The sequence below is a fragment of the Loxodonta africana genome, chromosome X (genome assembly GCF_030014295.1).
Source record: "Loxodonta africana isolate mLoxAfr1 chromosome X, mLoxAfr1.hap2, whole genome shotgun sequence".
In the NCBI taxonomy this organism is placed as follows: domain Eukaryota; kingdom Metazoa; phylum Chordata; class Mammalia; order Proboscidea; family Elephantidae; genus Loxodonta; species Loxodonta africana.
In genome coordinates this window covers 145,242,505-145,260,941 of record NC_087369.1, presented here as the reverse complement: position 1 = coordinate 145,260,941, position 18,437 = coordinate 145,242,505, and the positions used below count along the sequence as shown (strand labels likewise).

Genomic DNA, 18,437 nt, shown 5'->3' with positions numbered 1-18,437 from the left:
TATGTAGCACACACAAATGTGTGTATGCATAAATTTGTGTTGATTTTTGAAAGAAAACCCTCAAACTTCACAGAAAATAATCAAGCAAATAATGAAGCACTGCAATTAAAAAAAACAAAAACAAAACGGATGGGGGACTGTTGATTGAGCAGAAGAATTTCCTTTTCGAGACCAAAGCTTTTATCATCTGAAATAAACGAGAGTCTTGCTGTTTTAAAGTAATGATCTTAAATGAGTTTTTTAATCTTAATTTTCCCAAAGAGGATTTGCTTCTAAATAGTCACAAAGCCAGACTAGCCAGTCTAGTGTGAAGTATGACCAAGGAATCAGGCCATCTTCTCTAATAAGCAGAAGATAAAATCCCTAAATATAGTATATTGATGTCTGCTACTAATTCCTAGGGTAAATACCTTTACATTTTAGGTAACAAGTTTATTTAAAGCTGCCAGTGACTGTCAAAATCACCTAACATAATGAAGGCTTTTACTGCAAGTACAGAGTCCCAGTCACTGCAAGTACAGAGTCCCAGTCACTTAGGTATTGGAGGACATTAAAGAAGCATGTTTGCAGGGAGCATCTTTAAGAAATCCAATCATAGGACTTGCTTTTGGTACACTGTTCTGTGGCTTGGGGTGTATTTTGGCTTCAAAATATTTATTAGGGTAAGGGTAGTCCAATAAATGTTAAGAAAGAGTATCAAATCACTGTGTTGTTAGGGTAAGAAATAGACACCACAGGATGCCTTGATTGGTTAGGTAACAAAAAGGGTCCCTGAAAACGATGAATGAGTCACTCAATTTACAGAGAGAAACCTGGAATGGTTGGAGATGGGGAAAGAAAGGGAACAACCTACTAAGATACAGTAAGAGGTAAAGGAAGGCCAGTGGGTATGCGTGGCTAAGTGTTGATCTCTGTCTAGAAGCTTGCTCATTATGAAATAGGAGATCAGAGAAAGCAAAGCAGAATGGGGCCTCTTTTACATAAGGGCCTTAACATGTACCTGGGAGAAGAAGGAGTGCTGTCATAGGTCTTAGAAAGACTTAGACCTTATATTTTATAATTAATTTGCTCATATGCAAAAATAAGCTCTCGGCTTATATAATTCCTTTTATCCTACCAGCACTTATGTACCTAGCTTTATTATATTATTTAGCATTTGTTGAGACACTCTCCTCTAACTTGATTTATGTCGCTAGGGGCCATTACAAAAAAAGTGCGAGAACTTTTTGTTTTTCTCAGTAGTGCCTAGTATGCCAGTTGCCTCAAGTCTGTCCTGACTCATGGCGACTCCATGTGTTTCAGAGTAGAACTGTGCTCCATAGTGCATTCAATGGCTGATTTTTACAAGTAAATCACCAGACTTTTTCCCCAAGGTGCCTCTGGAGAGACTTGAACCTTCAGTCTTTCAGTTAGCAGCTAAGCACTTAACCCTTCGCTCTACCCAGGGATTCTGTGCCTAGTATAGTTCTCTGAATATAAGCACTTTTGTGATACTTAACTACAGAACAGTTGACCAGCCCTTGTTGGGGAAGTTTTCTAGGTAAATTATAATGCTCATGCTAAAGGTCTGATCCCATTTACCTTCCTTCTTCTTCATGAATTATCTCTCTTTCTTAAATATTTTATTGTGATTTTGGAAAAAATTTACATAGCAAATTAGGTTCTTACTTGACAATTTCTATACATATTATTTGGAGCCCTGGCAGTGCAGTGGTTAAGAGCTCGGCTGCTAACCAAAAGGTCAGTAGTTTGAATCTACCAGCCACTCCTTGGAAACTCTATGGGGCAGTCCTACTCTGTCCTATAGGGTTGCTATGAGTTGGAATTGACTTGACGGCAATGGGTTTGTTTGTTTGTTTTTGGTTGATACCTATTATTTAGTAACATTGGTTACACTTTTCACAATGTGTCAGCATTCTCATTATTTTCATTCTGGTTGTTCTGTTTCTATTAATCTAGCTTCCTTGACCCTCTTACCTTCTCATATTTGGTCTAGAGTAAATGTTGACTGTTAGGTCTCATTTAGATGATTGTTTAGAGGAGCACGGTACTCAAGGGTGATATTATTTATTTTATGAGCTGCTTTGTCTTTTGGCTAATAGATGAGCTCTGGGAGTAGTTTGAGTTTGAAGTGTAAAGGGTAACCCAGGGTGATTGTCTTGGGGGTTCTTCTAGTCTCTACTGGTGCCGTAAGTCTGGCCTTTTTTAGGAATTAGAGTTTTATTCTACATTTTTCCCCCATCCTATCCAAGACCATATATTTTGTCCCTGGTTGGAACGGTTGGTACTGGTAGCCAGGCACCATCTAGGTCTTCTGGTCTCAAGGTAGGTGAGGCTGTGGCTTGTGTAGACTATTAGTCCTATAGACTAGTTTCTTCTTTGAGTCTTTGGTTTCCTTATTTCTCTTTTGCTCCAGATGTGTAGAGACTAATAGTTGTATTTAAGATGGCTGTTCACAAGCTTTTAAGATCCTAAATGCTACTCACCAAGCTAGGATGTAGAACATTATCTTTATGAGCTATGTTATGCCAACTGACCAAGTTGCCCCCCCCCCAAGAATATGGTCTTAAACCTTCAAACCCAGTAAGTAACCCAATCCCGCAAGGAGTTTGGTTATGTCTAGGAAGTATCCATAATTGTGTCCCCTATGTGCTTTATTTTATATATGAATATATTTGCAGTACACACAAACCTGTATATATGTTTGCCTAAATAAATACCTATACAAGTGCACCTGTATATTCATACGTGCCTACCTATACATATATAAGCATACATATCTACCTGTGTAACCATACACATATTTTTTGGTTGTTATTATTATTGTTGTTGCAAAATTGTATATGTTGTAGCTTTTACCAAAATTGTTCCTTATTCTTGTGTACTTCTTAGTGTCATCTTTTACCTTGGTCAAGTTGTGCTGACTTCACCCTTATTTGGTATTGCCTTACCCATTACAAAAACTAACAAGTGTCTATATTTCAAAAGTAATTCTCCCTCCATCTCCCTCCTAATCCTGGTAACTACCAAAAAAAATTGCTTTCTGTATGTATATCTATTCTTGTCTTTTTATAATAGTGAGATCATACAGTATTTGTCCCTTTGTGATTGACTGATTTCACTCAGGATAATACCCTCCAGATTCATCCATGTTATAGTATGTTTTGAGAATTCATCATTATTCTTTCTGGCTGCATAGTATTCCATTGTGTGTATGTACCACAGTTTCTTTATCCATTCATCTGCTGATGGGCAGTTAGGTTGTTTCCATCTTTTTGCTATTGCGAATAATGCTGCAATGAACATTAAAAAAAAACTGTTGCCATCGAGTCAGTTCTGACTCATAGCAACCTTATAGGACAGAGTAGAACTGCCTCATAAGGTTTCCAAGGAGCGGCTAGTAGATTTGAACTGCTGGCCTTTTGGTTAGCAAACAAACACTTAACCACTGCATCACCAGGACCCTGCAATGAACATAGGTGTGCATATATCTAGTCACGCCATTAGTTTTAGTTCTCTAGAGTATATACCTAGGAGTGAGATTGCTGGGCCATAGGTTATTCCTATTTATAGCTTTCTGAGGATGTGCCATGCTGTTTTCCATAGTGGTTGAACATGAATTATGTCTTGAATATGCAGTGGTGTCTCGGGAAGCTAAACAATTACTCATCTACTCCAAGAGGTTCATTTCTGTGGAGCCCTTGTTTCTTTCTCATGGGAGCATTCCCTTTGAAATACAGGTAAGTAACACCTGCCAAATGCCTTACATGTCTTTATCTTTTGAAGATTCTGAAAAACTTCTCATCCGGCCCAGCAGTAGACACTGGCTGGTAGAGAAATGGCATCCTGCTTTGGTTCAAGGTGGCTCCAGTATAGTTGCACTGTCTCTTGTGTAGGACCCAGCTCAACATTAATTTGAATATCATGGAGGACACAGGCCTAAACTTGAAGTATAGAACCACTACTATATGGAAATGGAAGAAAGTTTTACTCTCAGTTTATAACCATGCCTTTGAAAGCAGGAATTCTAGGTACGGAAAATCATTCTTAGACAAACTCTCCTGTTGCAATGAATCTGACCAGACATAGTACTTGGAGGTAGATTGTGGCTGTGGGCTTGTCATGGAGGAAGAGAAATTTAAGTAGTTTACTTTTCTCTCCCTGTCCTATAATTTATCCTAACCATGCCCCCGACCATCTTCTTTTTCAGACTTCGGATAAGGTGAAATGGAATATCTATGGAATAAGGGGAAAGATATGGGGGTATCAGGATGGTTCTCTGGAGAAGCCTGCATCCCTGAGAAGTAGGAGAAGTGGAATAAAATCTTCCAAAGAGTGATGGGAGCACCACTCTCTATTCCAGTTCTACCAGACACTTGATTAACTTCCCATAGCAGTTAATCTAGTCGGAGAGAGCATGGAGTTCAAGGCAGGGGTCCCTTTTGCCTGGATCTACAGGTGATACTGGGTAGGAAGGAGAAGAATGTTCCTTGGAGCACTGTAGCTCAAGTCTAGTGGCCCAGAACAGCTAAGCACCCACTGACCCCAAATACGTAACCTATGGGCATTTTTGCTTTCCTGGGACCAGTCCTATTTTATGCTTGGTTTTCTGGGAGTTAATAGAGGAAAGAGGAGATGTTCCTACCAGATGTACCTAGCATGGGAAGGAAGAAATGGGCAACACCTAGGTCAGTTTTTGGTAGAACAATGGAGGTTGTGGTTTTTTACCTGAGGAGAAATCCACGCAGATGAGAATGCTAGTTGTACATTCATATCACTCTGAGAAAGTACTCCTCAAAATTTATTTCTATTTTTGTGAGGCCCATCCCATAGTTATATTGTTTTGGCACTGTGAATAAATGAACCTGTTTGTAATAAATGAGCTCTTAACCAAAGGGTTGGTTTACGGGGCATGTTTTCAATTCCATGTGTTAATGGGATATGGCTCCTCATCAAGTGGAGAAAATATCTGTGAAATGGTTGTTCTGTAAACAAAGCTGCTGTAGGCCTCATTGGGATGCTTATCTCTTATACTCACTGGTTGAATCTACTCCCTCTGAAAAGCTCGGTCAGACGCAAGGCCGAATAGCGCAGTGATTAACAGCATAGGACCTGGCGCCAGACCCTCTGGGTTCAAATTCTGGGTCTACCAATTATTAGCTGTATGACCCTCTCTAAGCCTCAATTTCTTTATCTGAAAAGTGGAGATAATATTCTCATCTACTTCCTAGGGCTAATGTGAGACTTAACTCATATGATATATATGAGTTGCTATAGAGTCCGTTCTGATTCAGGGAGATCCCATGTGCCTCAGAGTTTAACTGTGCTCCATAAAAAAACAAAACAAAACATAGATTTCAATAACTGGACCTTTTGGAAAGTAAACCACCAGGCATTTCTTCTGAGGTGCTTCTGGGTGGATTCGAATGGCCAACCTTTTAGTAGTAGGATGCCTAACCCTTTGCATGCCCATGGACTCCATGAGATATATGAACACACACGTATACAAATACATGGCTTAAAGTGGTATCTGGAACATAGTAAGTACTTAATACATATTTGTTACTAAAAATGCCTGCTTAGCATATGTGGCTCAAGGTTTTAGTGTCTTTAATTATTTTAAGTGGTGCTGAAAATTCTAGTTAATCCTCGAATAGTCATTGAGCCTATTGATCAAAATGTGTTCCTCAATGGTACAGTGGAGAAAAAACCAGAGAGGACTTCTAACATCTTAAGCTCATATTAGTGAGACCTAAACATAGCTCAAGTATTAGACTTCACTTTTATGATATGACCTTAGATTGAACTGATATTTTGGAAGACCCGTAAGGAAGACATTTTTCTTGAGCCCCAAAAAAACCCACTGGTGTCAAGTTGATTCCGACTCACAGCGATCCTATAGGACAGAGTAGAACTGCCCCGTAGAGTTTCCAAGGAGTGCCTGGAGGATTCAAACTGCTGACCTCTTGGTTAACAGCCATAGCACTTTACTATGCCACCAGGGTTTCCTTTTCTTGAGCAACAGTCCTTAAATAACTAATTTTCATAAGCAAATAGTTTTGGTTACCAGTTACTGAGCAACTACTGGGTGACAAGCACTATGCCAGGTGTTTTCCACATATTATCTCGTTTGGTCCTTACAACATCTATGAGAAGGTAGTAAAACAGTCTTTTAAGATGAGAAAAGTAAGTCTCAAAGAAATTGAGTCACTTTCCCCAAAGTCATGCAAGAGGAAATGATGGATCTAGGTTTTAAAATCATGTCTATTTGATTCCCAAACTTGTGTTTGTTCAACTATACCACAAATGAAATATTCCAAAAAGGAGCGGTGCCAACCCAAACTGTTTTATGAACTGGTTAGCCACATAAATGTATCCAAAGAACACTGACACTGAGGGCTAGGACAAAGGGGGGCAACAAAGGGGAGAGAAACTGGGCAATACCACTCTCAGCTGAGTGGAGGGTGCGACAGGAAGCAGACACAAGGCTATAATATTTTCGCTTTACTTGCCCCCAGGTCTAGCGGGGGCAAGTGCTCTAGTGGCCACAATTGCTAGACATATTTTGGAGTGAGCACTGTCTCCTTTGTGTTACAGCCTAGTACTTTAGAAGGCCCCTAATATTGTTCATCTTGTTTGAACTTGTTAGAAACTTGACTTACTAACTTGAATATTTCATTGCCTAAAACTGTTTCTGAGGTGACCAGGTTTCTCAAATGAACAGAATCTCAGGGATTGACCTGTTTTAGGGTCCTGACCTTAAGATGATGTAATTTTAGCCTGGAATATCTCCAGGATAAATCATGCATTCTATAATTTTCCTGGGTAACATATTGAAACATATTGCTTTGGACCCCACTAAGTTAGCACATCCTATATAATTTATGTAAGGAGCTATGCTGAGATTTACCTCTGAATTATCTATGGAAAAAATAAAAACATGGGAAAGACTGAAGGAGGATATTTAAACCTTTTTAAGGAGGAAAAAAAAAAGGAGAGGGCCCTTAAAATATCCAACAGATAGGCAAATTAGGAAACACCCTTATCAATTCATTGAAATAAATCTTCTATGTTGTTGTTAGGTGCCATTGACTCAATTTTGACTCATAGCAGCTCTATGTGACAGAGTAGAACTGCTCCATAGGATTTTCCAGGTTGTAATCTTTACGGGAGCAAATCACCAGGTCTTTTTCCTTTGGAGCCACTGGTACGTTCAAACTGCCGACCTTTCAGTTAGCAGCCCAGCACTTAACTGTTGTGCCACCAGGGCTTCTTAAGTCTTCTCTAAGTGTATTTATTTGTCAACATATAGGATTAAGTTAAAATGTTCGTATACTCTTGAGAACAATCTTAAAAATATTCTAGATCGGACTTTTCACTAATTCAGAATGCCTGACCTTTGTATAGCAGGAACTGGTGAGATTTTACTTTCTCCCAGTTTCCTCTCTCCTCCAGTGCTGACTGACTCTCTAGTGTAGTTAAGCTCATTTGCTCTGGTATTGTCCTTAGGCATGTAGAACAGTTGGTCAGTGCCCTCTTTATGATAACTCTTTATGCTTGAGGATGGTGATTAAACTGCCTCTTGGCTCTCTTTCACCAGGCTAAACAACCTCAACTCATTTAGCCTTTCCTCATAGGCCCTATTTCCTAACGCTTTAATCATTTTTCGCTGCTCTTCTCTGGATCTTCTCCAGTTGCTTTGCAATTGTTTTACGATGTAACCTGATAAGCAGACCTAATCTAGGGTTTGGTGTTGGCTAATTGTTTATTTAACAAATGACTTAGAAATTAAGGGGAGTGGTGCAGTATAGGGAAAAGGACTAGGAGGTAGGAGACCTGAGTTTTTTTCCTGGGCTCTGCAACTTACTAGGATTGAGCAGAAAGCCACCCCTGGACATGTCATCTAAATCTCTCTGAGCCTCAATTTCATCATCTGTAAATTTCGGATAAACACACCTGCCCTGATTGCCTCCCATGCAGGGCACCTCAGATGGGATAATCTATGTGAAAACTTGTCAGCAACAAAGCACTATACAAACATTATGTGTCAGATATCTTTCTAAATGCTTTGCAAATTTTAACTCATGAAGATACAGTTATTATTCCAATTTACAATGAGGAAATGGAGGCACAGAGAGGTTACTTAACTCCCAGTCACACAGCTTGTAAGTGACAGAATCCACGCAGAATGGCTCTGAAAAGCTATGCTCATGGTCTGAAAAGCTATGCTATGCTACCTCTCCAAATAAACATAAAGGTCCAGTGTAGCCATATCATTTTATGGGGTCTGATCTTAAAAAGAAGTCCATAGGCATATGCTACTGGAGTGGACGATCTATTCAGACATGGATAGATAAATCTACTACAAAACCAAGCATGTTGCCGTCGAGTTGATTCCAACCCATAGTGACCTCATAGGACAGAGAAGAATTGCCATATAGGGTTTCTAAGACGTAGCTTGTGGGTTTGAACTGCCGACCTTTTGGTTAGCCGCAGAGCTCTTAACCACTGCACCACCAGGGCTCCAGATAACTCTATTAGAGGCAGCCTTTTCAAAGGTTAATGTTCAGATTGGTTATTGAATTAGGCAGCTGTCCACCAGTGGGAAGAACCTCATGAGCATAATACAGTAAACAGGAAATGCTATCTTAGGTCAGATCAAGGGTTCACTCACCCTAGTACACCTAAACCTTCCTATAGAAAGCTTTCTTGACTCTTGGATTCAGGAGCTACAGTTTCTAAACATTCTCCATGAGCCCTAACAACCCTTCATGGTTTCAACTGCTTCTAGCTTTGTCCTTTTCTATGTTACTTCTTATAGCTGTGAATGTTGGAATACCTTCCTTGTGGATTAACAGTTAAAGAGAGATATTAAAGACAGATTAGTACCTAACTGAGGTTCTTCCTCTGCTGTAGCCTGAAGGGTTGAAAGAAGTTTTTTTTTTTTTTTTTAAAGAGTTTTGGGAAGAAATTTTAGATGAATTTTGGGTTACCTTATAAATATTTGAACATTCACAGGGAAAATTAGAACCTATATCATGGAAATTGGGAGATTATTCTATATAACACTGTATTGAAGACCCACCTTATATTTCAAAAATTGCACCATTAACTTTTCATTAACACCTGTTGGATACAGGGTACAATATGAACTTACTTTATGCCAAAATCTGATCTATATGGAATGGTGTTATAGTGGTGTAACAGGCTCTTCTACCTTGGATACTGGCATGAAGGGACCTTTCTTGGAGACTGTAGAAGTTCCCTTCCATGAAAACAACCTCAAACAAAAATGGAAGTGCTCTTGGTGGTTGGGGGCATCTCTTGGGAGAATATGATACTGGTTGAATTATAAATGTTATCACTATAACCAGGATCTGTATAGATCTGAATTATGATGTGTTTGTCAAATAATGGTTATGAACCAGGGAGAAAAGTGACATCTCTGCATATTAGTATTCAGTGTAATTTTAAAAAATGTTTTCTCTAAAGCAGTACCACTGAAGTTGTTTAATTTAAATAATTATTTAATGACAGATCTATTTTTACATAAAGAAATTATGGCAAATTAATGATATCACCAGAATAGACTTGAACAGAGAGTCACTATCTTAAACTTTTGTGAAAATGTTTACTTTAGAAATCACATCATGTGGCTACAGGCACCTTTTTGCCTCTTGATGGAAGCATAGCAAAATTTTAGTGGAACTTATTTAAAATGTGCTTGTTCAGCATCCATCCATCCATCCATCCATCCATCCATCCATCCATCCACCCATCCATCCATCCAATGCTGATGCTCCAGGTACTATTCTGTGTACTAGAGAATCAACAGTGAATAAGACAAACATGGTCCCTGCCTCATGAAACTTATAGCTGACTAGAAACTCCTTAAATGTTAGAGGAAAAAATTATGAGCTGACAATTTTTTAAAGGGGAAAAAGAATAAGGGAAATTGACTCTTTAGCCTCACTTGGATGCTGCTAAAACTTTTCTTTGAACAATATTCCCTGAAAAACTGTGTAGAAAGTGTTTTGAGAGATACTGTTTATGTGCATATAGGAAGTCTGACATGAAAAGAGAGAACAGAGTTTTTGAATAATGGTAGCTTAGTTTCCCTGAAAGTGTGCAGTTAATACTGAATATTTTTTCTATAGCATTTTATGTCCTCAAAGCAATTATGCCAGCCCTGTGAGGTAGGCAAAGCAAATTTTATTATCTCCATTACACAGATGAGAAAACTGAGGCACAGATATTTTATGTGCCCAAGGTCCCCACAGCTACATAAAATTCAGAGTTCTACCTTTTGTTTTTTTCTATTACATCACACTAGAAAATCCCAGGCTCCAGTATAAGGCCCTATAAAACCAAAAGGACTTAACAGAATGTAAGATGTTTAAGAAACCAAAGTCGCTAATAGAAGAGAAGGAAAACAAAGTACAACAAGGAGGATGTTCCTCTGCTTTGGACTATCAAGTAGGTCACCCATTAAAAGGCTATTTTGGTAGAATATTTTAGAGGGCATATAGTCCATGCACCAAGATCACTGACCTGATTCTTCACTTCCAAGATCTAAGAGAATCAAGGGTAATTTTTGGGGGCGGGGTGGGGGAGGTGGTGGATCATTCGTGTAGCTCAAGAGAATGTTAGTTGGGAAACTTGATTTAACCAGATTAGAGATCTAGATTTTCTATGAGGTGTGATTCACTAGAGGAGATGGCTGTTCTTAACAAGGGAACAGCTTTGTATCTTTACGATGCAGAGTCAGCAATTTCTTTCTTTTTTTTTCCTTTCCTTTCCTTTCCCATTCTTCCTTTCCACTGCTCTTGCATTCTCTTCTTATAGTAGTAGATGGATGCATATCTGACAAATTGTTAATATTTAATTTGCTATAAAACAGCTCTCCCAGGCAATGGCTGCTCACTACCATTTCAATTTCTGAAGCTGTTTTGGCTTCCAGGTACACTGGGATCAAATTAAAATGGAAATGTTTCCCTTGCGGTTTTGTTTATGGCATCAGAGGCACTTTGTTAGTAACTGGCAAACTGAGACTTCTAAGGAAAATAATAAACTTTCACCACATTTCAATTTGACTCTTTACCCCAAACAGAGTATTCATCTGGCTTAGGGTAAAAAATTGCTTGTAATATTTTTTAGTCTTAAATGTAAACATCCAAGCTTAAGGATGAATATATTTTGGCCCATTAAATTACATTTTTTCCCCCTTAGTCTTATTCTTTTTCACTTTGTTCACATTTTTAAAGCAATAAACATTTTTCTCATATGCCATCTTACTTAAAAATATGGTCTTAAAGTACACACACACACATGCGCACACACACTCTTTCTCTTTCTCCTTTTTCTTCTTTGGAAGGGCCTGGGGGTAGTGAGTATTCCAGCAACTAGGCCCCTTAAACAAAAACGCTACCCTTCTATCCTAACTCCTTGTCCATTCCCTGCTGGGAGGAAGGTATGGGGAACAGAAGGGGATTACTTTGAAATAGTCAGCTGTTTATGAAACAGAGCTGTGGAGGGGTGTGCTTATTTGATAGGTAGGATCCTTAGTATTAGATTGCAGAGGCTTCCAGATTAATCATAGTATGCAATTTTCAACAGTTTAGATTTTTTTTTTCTGCAGCCACTGGGGAGGAAAAAAGAATTAGAGAGACTATCAAAATCTGTTGGCACATTTAGTCTGTTGGCTACTTAATTTATAAGCAGATATGGGAACTGCCTCAGGCTGATGATTTAACATGTTGGCTGGGTATGGAATAAATCTCAAACGTACCTGTTCCAAAATTGTGTTAATCCTTTCAACTTCGCAGTCAATCAAGTATCGCTTTTCCTGCCTCCTGTCCATTTCTTCAATGATGCGCCTGAATTCTTGGACGTCCTTTATGTTTCCGACAGACCTTGCTGTTACTTGCCAATTGTTTTGCACTGCTGCTTCCATAATCGCTTGGAGGATGGAAAATCCTGAAGGAAGGAAAAACAGCTACAATGACTTTTTTTTTCTTTTTAAAAAACTTTCTGTAGCTATTAGAAGCTCAACGGAGTTTTTATTCACTGTCCATTGGATCCCTTTGAACCTTATCCATTGTGGAGAACAGGCTTGAAACTTCTAGATAGTTGGCACCTCTAGTTTTAAAGGAAAGAATATTGTACAACTTGTGGACAACAGGCTGGGTGTTTATCAAGCCTCTACCTAAGCAATTACAGCTGAATTATGGTAACTAATTGCTTTTATTGACATCACTATCAAAATATCTATGGAATGAATACCAAGAGGTTCTTCCTTATATCTGGCCATAATCTTTCCTATTGTGGTTGAAGCTCATTCCTTCCATCTTCCACATAATCATTCTTCAGAATTAGATATAACTTTGGTAGAGATGGAAACCCTGGTGGCGTAGTGGTTAAGTACTATGGCTGCTTACAAAGAGGTTGGCAGTTCGAATGCACCAGGCTCTCCTTGTAAACTCTATGGGGCAGTTCTACTCTGTCCTATAGGGTCGCTATGAGTTGGAATCAACTCAACGGTAATGGGTTTGGGTTTTTTTGTTTGTTTGTTTTAGTAGAGATAGAAACTCATTGTAATATGGATGATCCTGACACGAATATGAATATCCAACAAGGTAAATTATGTCTCCCAAATAACTCTAAGAAAGCCTGACAAAAACAGTCTTTAACAAAGATATCATACTTTTGTTCCTTGATTACTACTAACCACTAACACAGTGGATCTGTGCTGAATGAGAGAGAAAAGATCTGATGCTTGGAATTTTAGATAACATTTTAGGATTCAGGGGATGAGAAATTGGGAAGAGCGGATTATCTGAATGCCTCATTAACAAGAATAGCACAGGGGTTTTTCTACGTACTGCTACTTTAGAATATTCAAGTCATTAATATGATATCAAGGAGCTCTGGTGGTACAGTGGTTAAACTGATCAGTTGCTAATCAAAAGGTCGACTGTTCAAAACCACCAGCCCCCTGTGGGAGAAAGAGGTGGCAGTGTGCTTCTGTAGAGATTTAAAGCCTTGGAAACTCTATGGGTCGCTATGAGTCACAATTGGCTCGATGACAGTGGGAATATGATATAATGTCTATATTTTACTTTGATATAAATCCATAATTTCATCAAGTATAAAACAAACAAACAAACAAACAAACAAACAAATCTAAACTTGTTACCATCAAGTCAATTCTGACTCACATCAACCCCATGTGTTACAGAGCAGAACTGCTCCATAGGGTTTTCTTGGCTGTAATCTTTACGGAAGCAGATCACCAGGCCTTTCTTCTGCAGCGTCACTGGGTATGTTCAAACCATCATGTATTAACATCTTTTTTGGGATGTCATCAAAGGAAGCCCACGTCTTTCCTTAAATTCTGAATTGTTTTATATTTAGGTAATGACTAATACCACCACTCATTTGTCAATTTGTTGTACTGTGGTAGCTTGTGTGTTGCTGTAATACTGGAAGCTATGCCACCACTATTTCAAATACCAGCAGGACCACCTATGGTGGAGAGGTTTCACTTGAGCTTCCAGAATACGACAGACTTGGAAGAAGGACCTGGAGATCTACTTCTAAAAAACTGGCCAGAGAAAACCTAAGGATAGCAGTGGGACATTGTCTGATATAGTGCTGAAAGATGAGCCCGTCAGGTTGGAAGGCACTCAAAATACGATTAGGGAAGACCTGCCTCCTCAAAGTAAAATCGATCTTAATGACGTGGATGGAGTTGAGCTTTCAGGACCGTCATTTGCCAATGTGACATGTCTCAAAATGAGAAGAAACAGCTGCGAAAATCCATTAATGATCAGAACGTGGAATGTACAAAGCATGAATCTAGGAAAATTGGAAGACGTCAAAAATGAAATGGGATGCTTGAAGATCAATATCCTAGGCATTAGTGAGCTAAAAGGGACTGGTATTGGCCATTTTGAATCAACAATCATATGGTCTAGTCTGCCTGGAATGACAAATTGAAGAGGAATGACATCATATTCACTGTCGAAAAGAGCATTCAAGATCTATCCTGAAGTAAAATGCTGTCTGTGATAGGATATTATCCATATGCCTACACAGAAGACCAGTTTAATATGACTATTATTCAAATTTACACACCAACCACTAATGCCAAAGACGAAAAAATTAAAGATTTTTACCAACTCCTACAGTCTAAAATTGATCAAACATGCAGTCAGGATGCACTCATAATTGCTGGTGATTGATATGTTAAAGCTGGAAACAAAGATGAAGGATCAGTAGTTTGAAAATATGGCCTTGGTGATAGAAACGATGCCAGAGATTGCCTGATTAAATTTTGCAAGACCAATGACCTATTCATTGGAAATACCTTTTTTCAGCAACATAAATGGTGACTGTATGCGAGGAGGAAACCCTGCTGGTGTAGTGGTTAAGTATACGGCTGCTAACCAAAAGTTCGGCAGTTTGAGTCCACCAGGCACTCCTTGGAAACTCTATGGGGCGGTTCTACTCTGTCCTATAGGGTCGCGATGAGTTGGAATCAATTCAATGGCAATGGGCTTGGTTTTCTGGTTTTATATGCGAGGGCCTCACCAGATGGAATACATGGGAATCAGATCAACTACATCTGTGGAGAAGCTCACTATCAGTCAGAACGAGCCAGGGGCTGACTGCAGAACAAACCATCAATTGCTCACATGCAAGTTCAAGTTGAAGAAAATTAAAACAAGTCCATGAGAGCCAAAGTATGACCTTGAGTATATCTCACCTGAATTTAGAGACCACCTCAAGAATAGATTTGATGCATTGAACACTAATGACCGATGACCAGACGAATTGTGGGATGATATCAAGGACATCGCATATGCAGAAAGCAGAAGATGAAAAGAAAGAAAAGATCAAAATGGATTTCAGAAGAGATTCTGAAACTTGCTGCTAAGCACAGAGTAGCTAAAGTGAATGGAGCAAATGATGAAGTAAAAGAGCTGAACAGAAGATTTCAAAGGACAGCTCGAGAAGACAAAGTAAAATATTATAATGACATATGCAAAGAGCTGGAATTAGAAAACTAAAAGGGAAGAACATGCTTGGTATTTCTCAAGCTGAAAGAATTGAAGAAGAAATTCAAACCTTGAGCTGCAATATTGAAGGATTCTATGAGCCCTAGTGGTGCAGTGGTTAAGAGTTTGGCTTCTCATATCCCTGATACTAAAGCCAGGTAAAGACACCACAAAAAAAGAAAATTACAGACCTATATCTCTCATGAACTTAGATGCAAAAATCCTCAACAAAATTCTAACCAATAGAATTCAACAACATATCAAAAAATAATTCACCATGACCAAGTGGGATTCATACCAGGTATGCAGGGAAGGTTCAACATTAGAAAAACAATGTAATCTATCATATAAATAAAACAAAAGACAAGAATCACACGATTTTATCAATTGATGCAGAAAAGGCATTTGAAAAAGTTCAACACCCATTCAAGATAAAGAACTCTCAGCAAAATAGGAATAGAAGGAAAAGCCCTCAACATAATAAAGGGGATTTATACAAAGCCAATAGCCAACATCGTCCTAAATGGAGAGAGCCTGAAAGCATTCCCCTTGAGATCGGGAACCAGACAAGGATGCCCTTTATCACCACTGTTATTCAACATTGTGCTGGAGGTCCTAGCCAGAGCAATTAGGCTAGAAAAAAAAAAATAAAGGGCATCCAAATTAATAAGAAAGAAGTAAAATTATCTCTATTTGCAGATGATATGACCTTATACACAGAAAACCCCAAAGAATCCACAAGAAAACTACTGAAACTAATAGAAGAGTTCAGCAGAGTATCAGGATACAAGATAAACATACAAAAATCAGTTGGATTCTTCTACGCCAACAAAAAGAACATCGAAGAGAAAGTCACCAAATCAACACCATTTACAGTAGCCCCCAAGAAGATAAAATACTTAGGAATAAATCTTACCAGAGATGTAAAAGACTTATACAAAGAAAACCACAAGACACTAAAACTGCAAGAAACCAAAAAAGACTTACATAAGTGGAAGAACATACCTTGCTCATGGATAGGAAGACTTAACATTACAAAAATGTCTATTCTACCAAAAGTGATCTATAGATACAATGCAACTCGATCCAAATTCCGACATTCTTCAACGAGATGGAGAAACAAATCACCAACTTCATATGGAAGAGCAAAAGACCCCGGATAAGTAAAGCATTTCTGAAAAAGAAGAGCAAAGTGGGAGGCCTTACCCTTCCTGATTTCAGAACCTATTATACCACCACAGTAGTCAAAACAGCCTGGTACTGGTACAACAACAGATACATAGACCAATGGAACAGAATTGAGGATCCAGACATAAATCCATCCACATATGAGCAGCTGATATTTGACAAAGGCCCCAAAGCAGTTAAATGGGGGGAAAGATAATCTTTTTAACAAATGGTGGTGGCATAACTGGGTATTCATCTGCAAAAAAATGAAATGAGACCCATACCTCATACCATGCACAAAAACTAACCCAAAATGGATCAAAGACCTAAACATAAAATCTAAAACGATAAGGACCACGGACGAAAAAATAGGGACAATGTTAGGAGCCCTGATACATGGCATAAAGAGTATACAAAACATTACTAAAAATGCAGATGAGAAACCAGATAACTAGGAGCTCCTAAAAATCAAACACCTATGCTCATCCAAAGATTTCACCAAAAGAGTAAAAAGACTACCTACAGACTAGGAAAAAGTTTTCAGCTATGACATTTCCGATCAGTGCCTGATCTCTAAAATCTACACGATTCTGCTCAAACTCAACTGCAAAAAGACAAATAACCCAATTAAAAAATGGGCAAAGGATATGAACAGGCACTTCACTAAAGAAGACATTCAGGTAGCTTACAGACACATGAGGAAATGTTCACGATCATTAGCCATTAGAGAAATGCAAATCAAAACTAGAATGAGATTCCATCTCACTCCAACAAGGCTGGCATTAATCCAAAAAAACACAAAATGATAAATGTTGGAGAGGTGGCGGAGAGACTGGAACACTTATACACTACTGGTGGCAACGTAAAATGGTACAACCACTTTGGAAATCGATTTGGCACTTCCTTAAAAAACTAGAAATAGAACTACCATATGATCCAGCAATCCCACTCCTTGGAATATATCCTAGAGAAATAAGAGCCTTTACACGAACACATATATGCACACTCATGTTCATTGCAGCACTGTTTACAATAGCAAAAAGTTGGAAGCAACCAAGGCGCCCATCAATGGATGAATGGATAAATAAATTATGGTATATTCACACAATGGAATACTATGCATCGATAAAGAACAATGATGAATCCGTGAATCATTTCATAACATGGAGAAATCTGGAAGACATTATGCTGAGTGAAATTAGTCAGTTGCAAAAGGACAAGTATTGTATAAGACCACTAGTATTAGAACTGGAGAAACAGTTTAAACGGAGAAGAAAATATTCACTGATGGTTACAAGCGGGGGGAGGGAGGGAGGGGGTATTCACTAATTAGATAGTAGAGAAGTTTTATTTTAGGTGAAGGGAAAGACAATACACAATACTGGAGAGGTCAACATAACTGGACTAAACCAAAAGCAAAGAAGTTTCCTGAATAAACTGAATGCTTCAAAGGCCAGTGTAGCAGTGCCGGGGGTTTGAGGACCATGGTTTCAGGGGATATCTAAGTCAATTGGCATAATAAAACCTATTAAGAAAACATTCTGCATCCCACTTTGGAGAGTGGCATCTGGGGTCTCAAACGCTAGCAAGTGGCCATCTAAGATGCATCAATTGGTCTCAACCCACCTGGAGCAAAGGAGACTGAAGAACACCCAAGACACAAGGTAATTATGAGTTCAGGAGACAGAAAGGGCCACATAAACCAGAGACCACATCAGCCTGAGACCAGAACTAGATGGTACCTGGGTACACCCGATGACTGCCCTGACAGGGGACACAACAGAGAACCCCTGAGGGAGCAGGAGAGCAGTGGGATGCAGACCCCAAATTCTCATAAAAAGACCCGACTTAATGGTCTGACTGAGACTAGAGGGACCCCAGAGGTCATGGTTACCAGACCTTCTGTTAGCCCAAGACAGGAGCCATTCCTGAAGCCAACTCTTCAGACAGGGATTGGACTGGAGTGTAAGACAGAAAATGATAGTTGTGAGGCCTGAACTTCTTGGCTCAAGTAGACACATGAGACTGTGTGGGCAGCTCCTGCCTGAAGGGGAGATAAGAGGGCAGCAGGGGACGGAAGCTGGCTGAATGGACACAGAAACAGAGGGTGGAGAGAGGAGTGTGCTCTCTCATTAGGGGGAGAGCAACTGGGAGTGTGTAGCAAGGTGTATGTAAATTTTTATATGAGAGACTGACTTGATTTGTAAACTT

General features: G+C 39.0%; 1 protein-coding gene across 2 annotated transcripts in view; it reads right to left on the bottom strand.

The window, feature by feature from the left end:
- The window catches only part of GRIA3 (glutamate ionotropic receptor AMPA type subunit 3), a 321,376-nt gene that overhangs the window by 145,884 nt on the left and 157,055 nt on the right, over window positions 1-18,437 (bottom strand). For both annotated transcript variants that reach the window (XM_003414763.4, XM_003414762.4), the window contains exon 4: window positions 11,789-11,976. In XM_003414763.4, coding sequence (XP_003414811.1) covers window positions 11,789-11,976 — 188 coding nt within the window. The remainder of the gene's footprint in view (window positions 1-11,788; window positions 11,977-18,437) is intronic.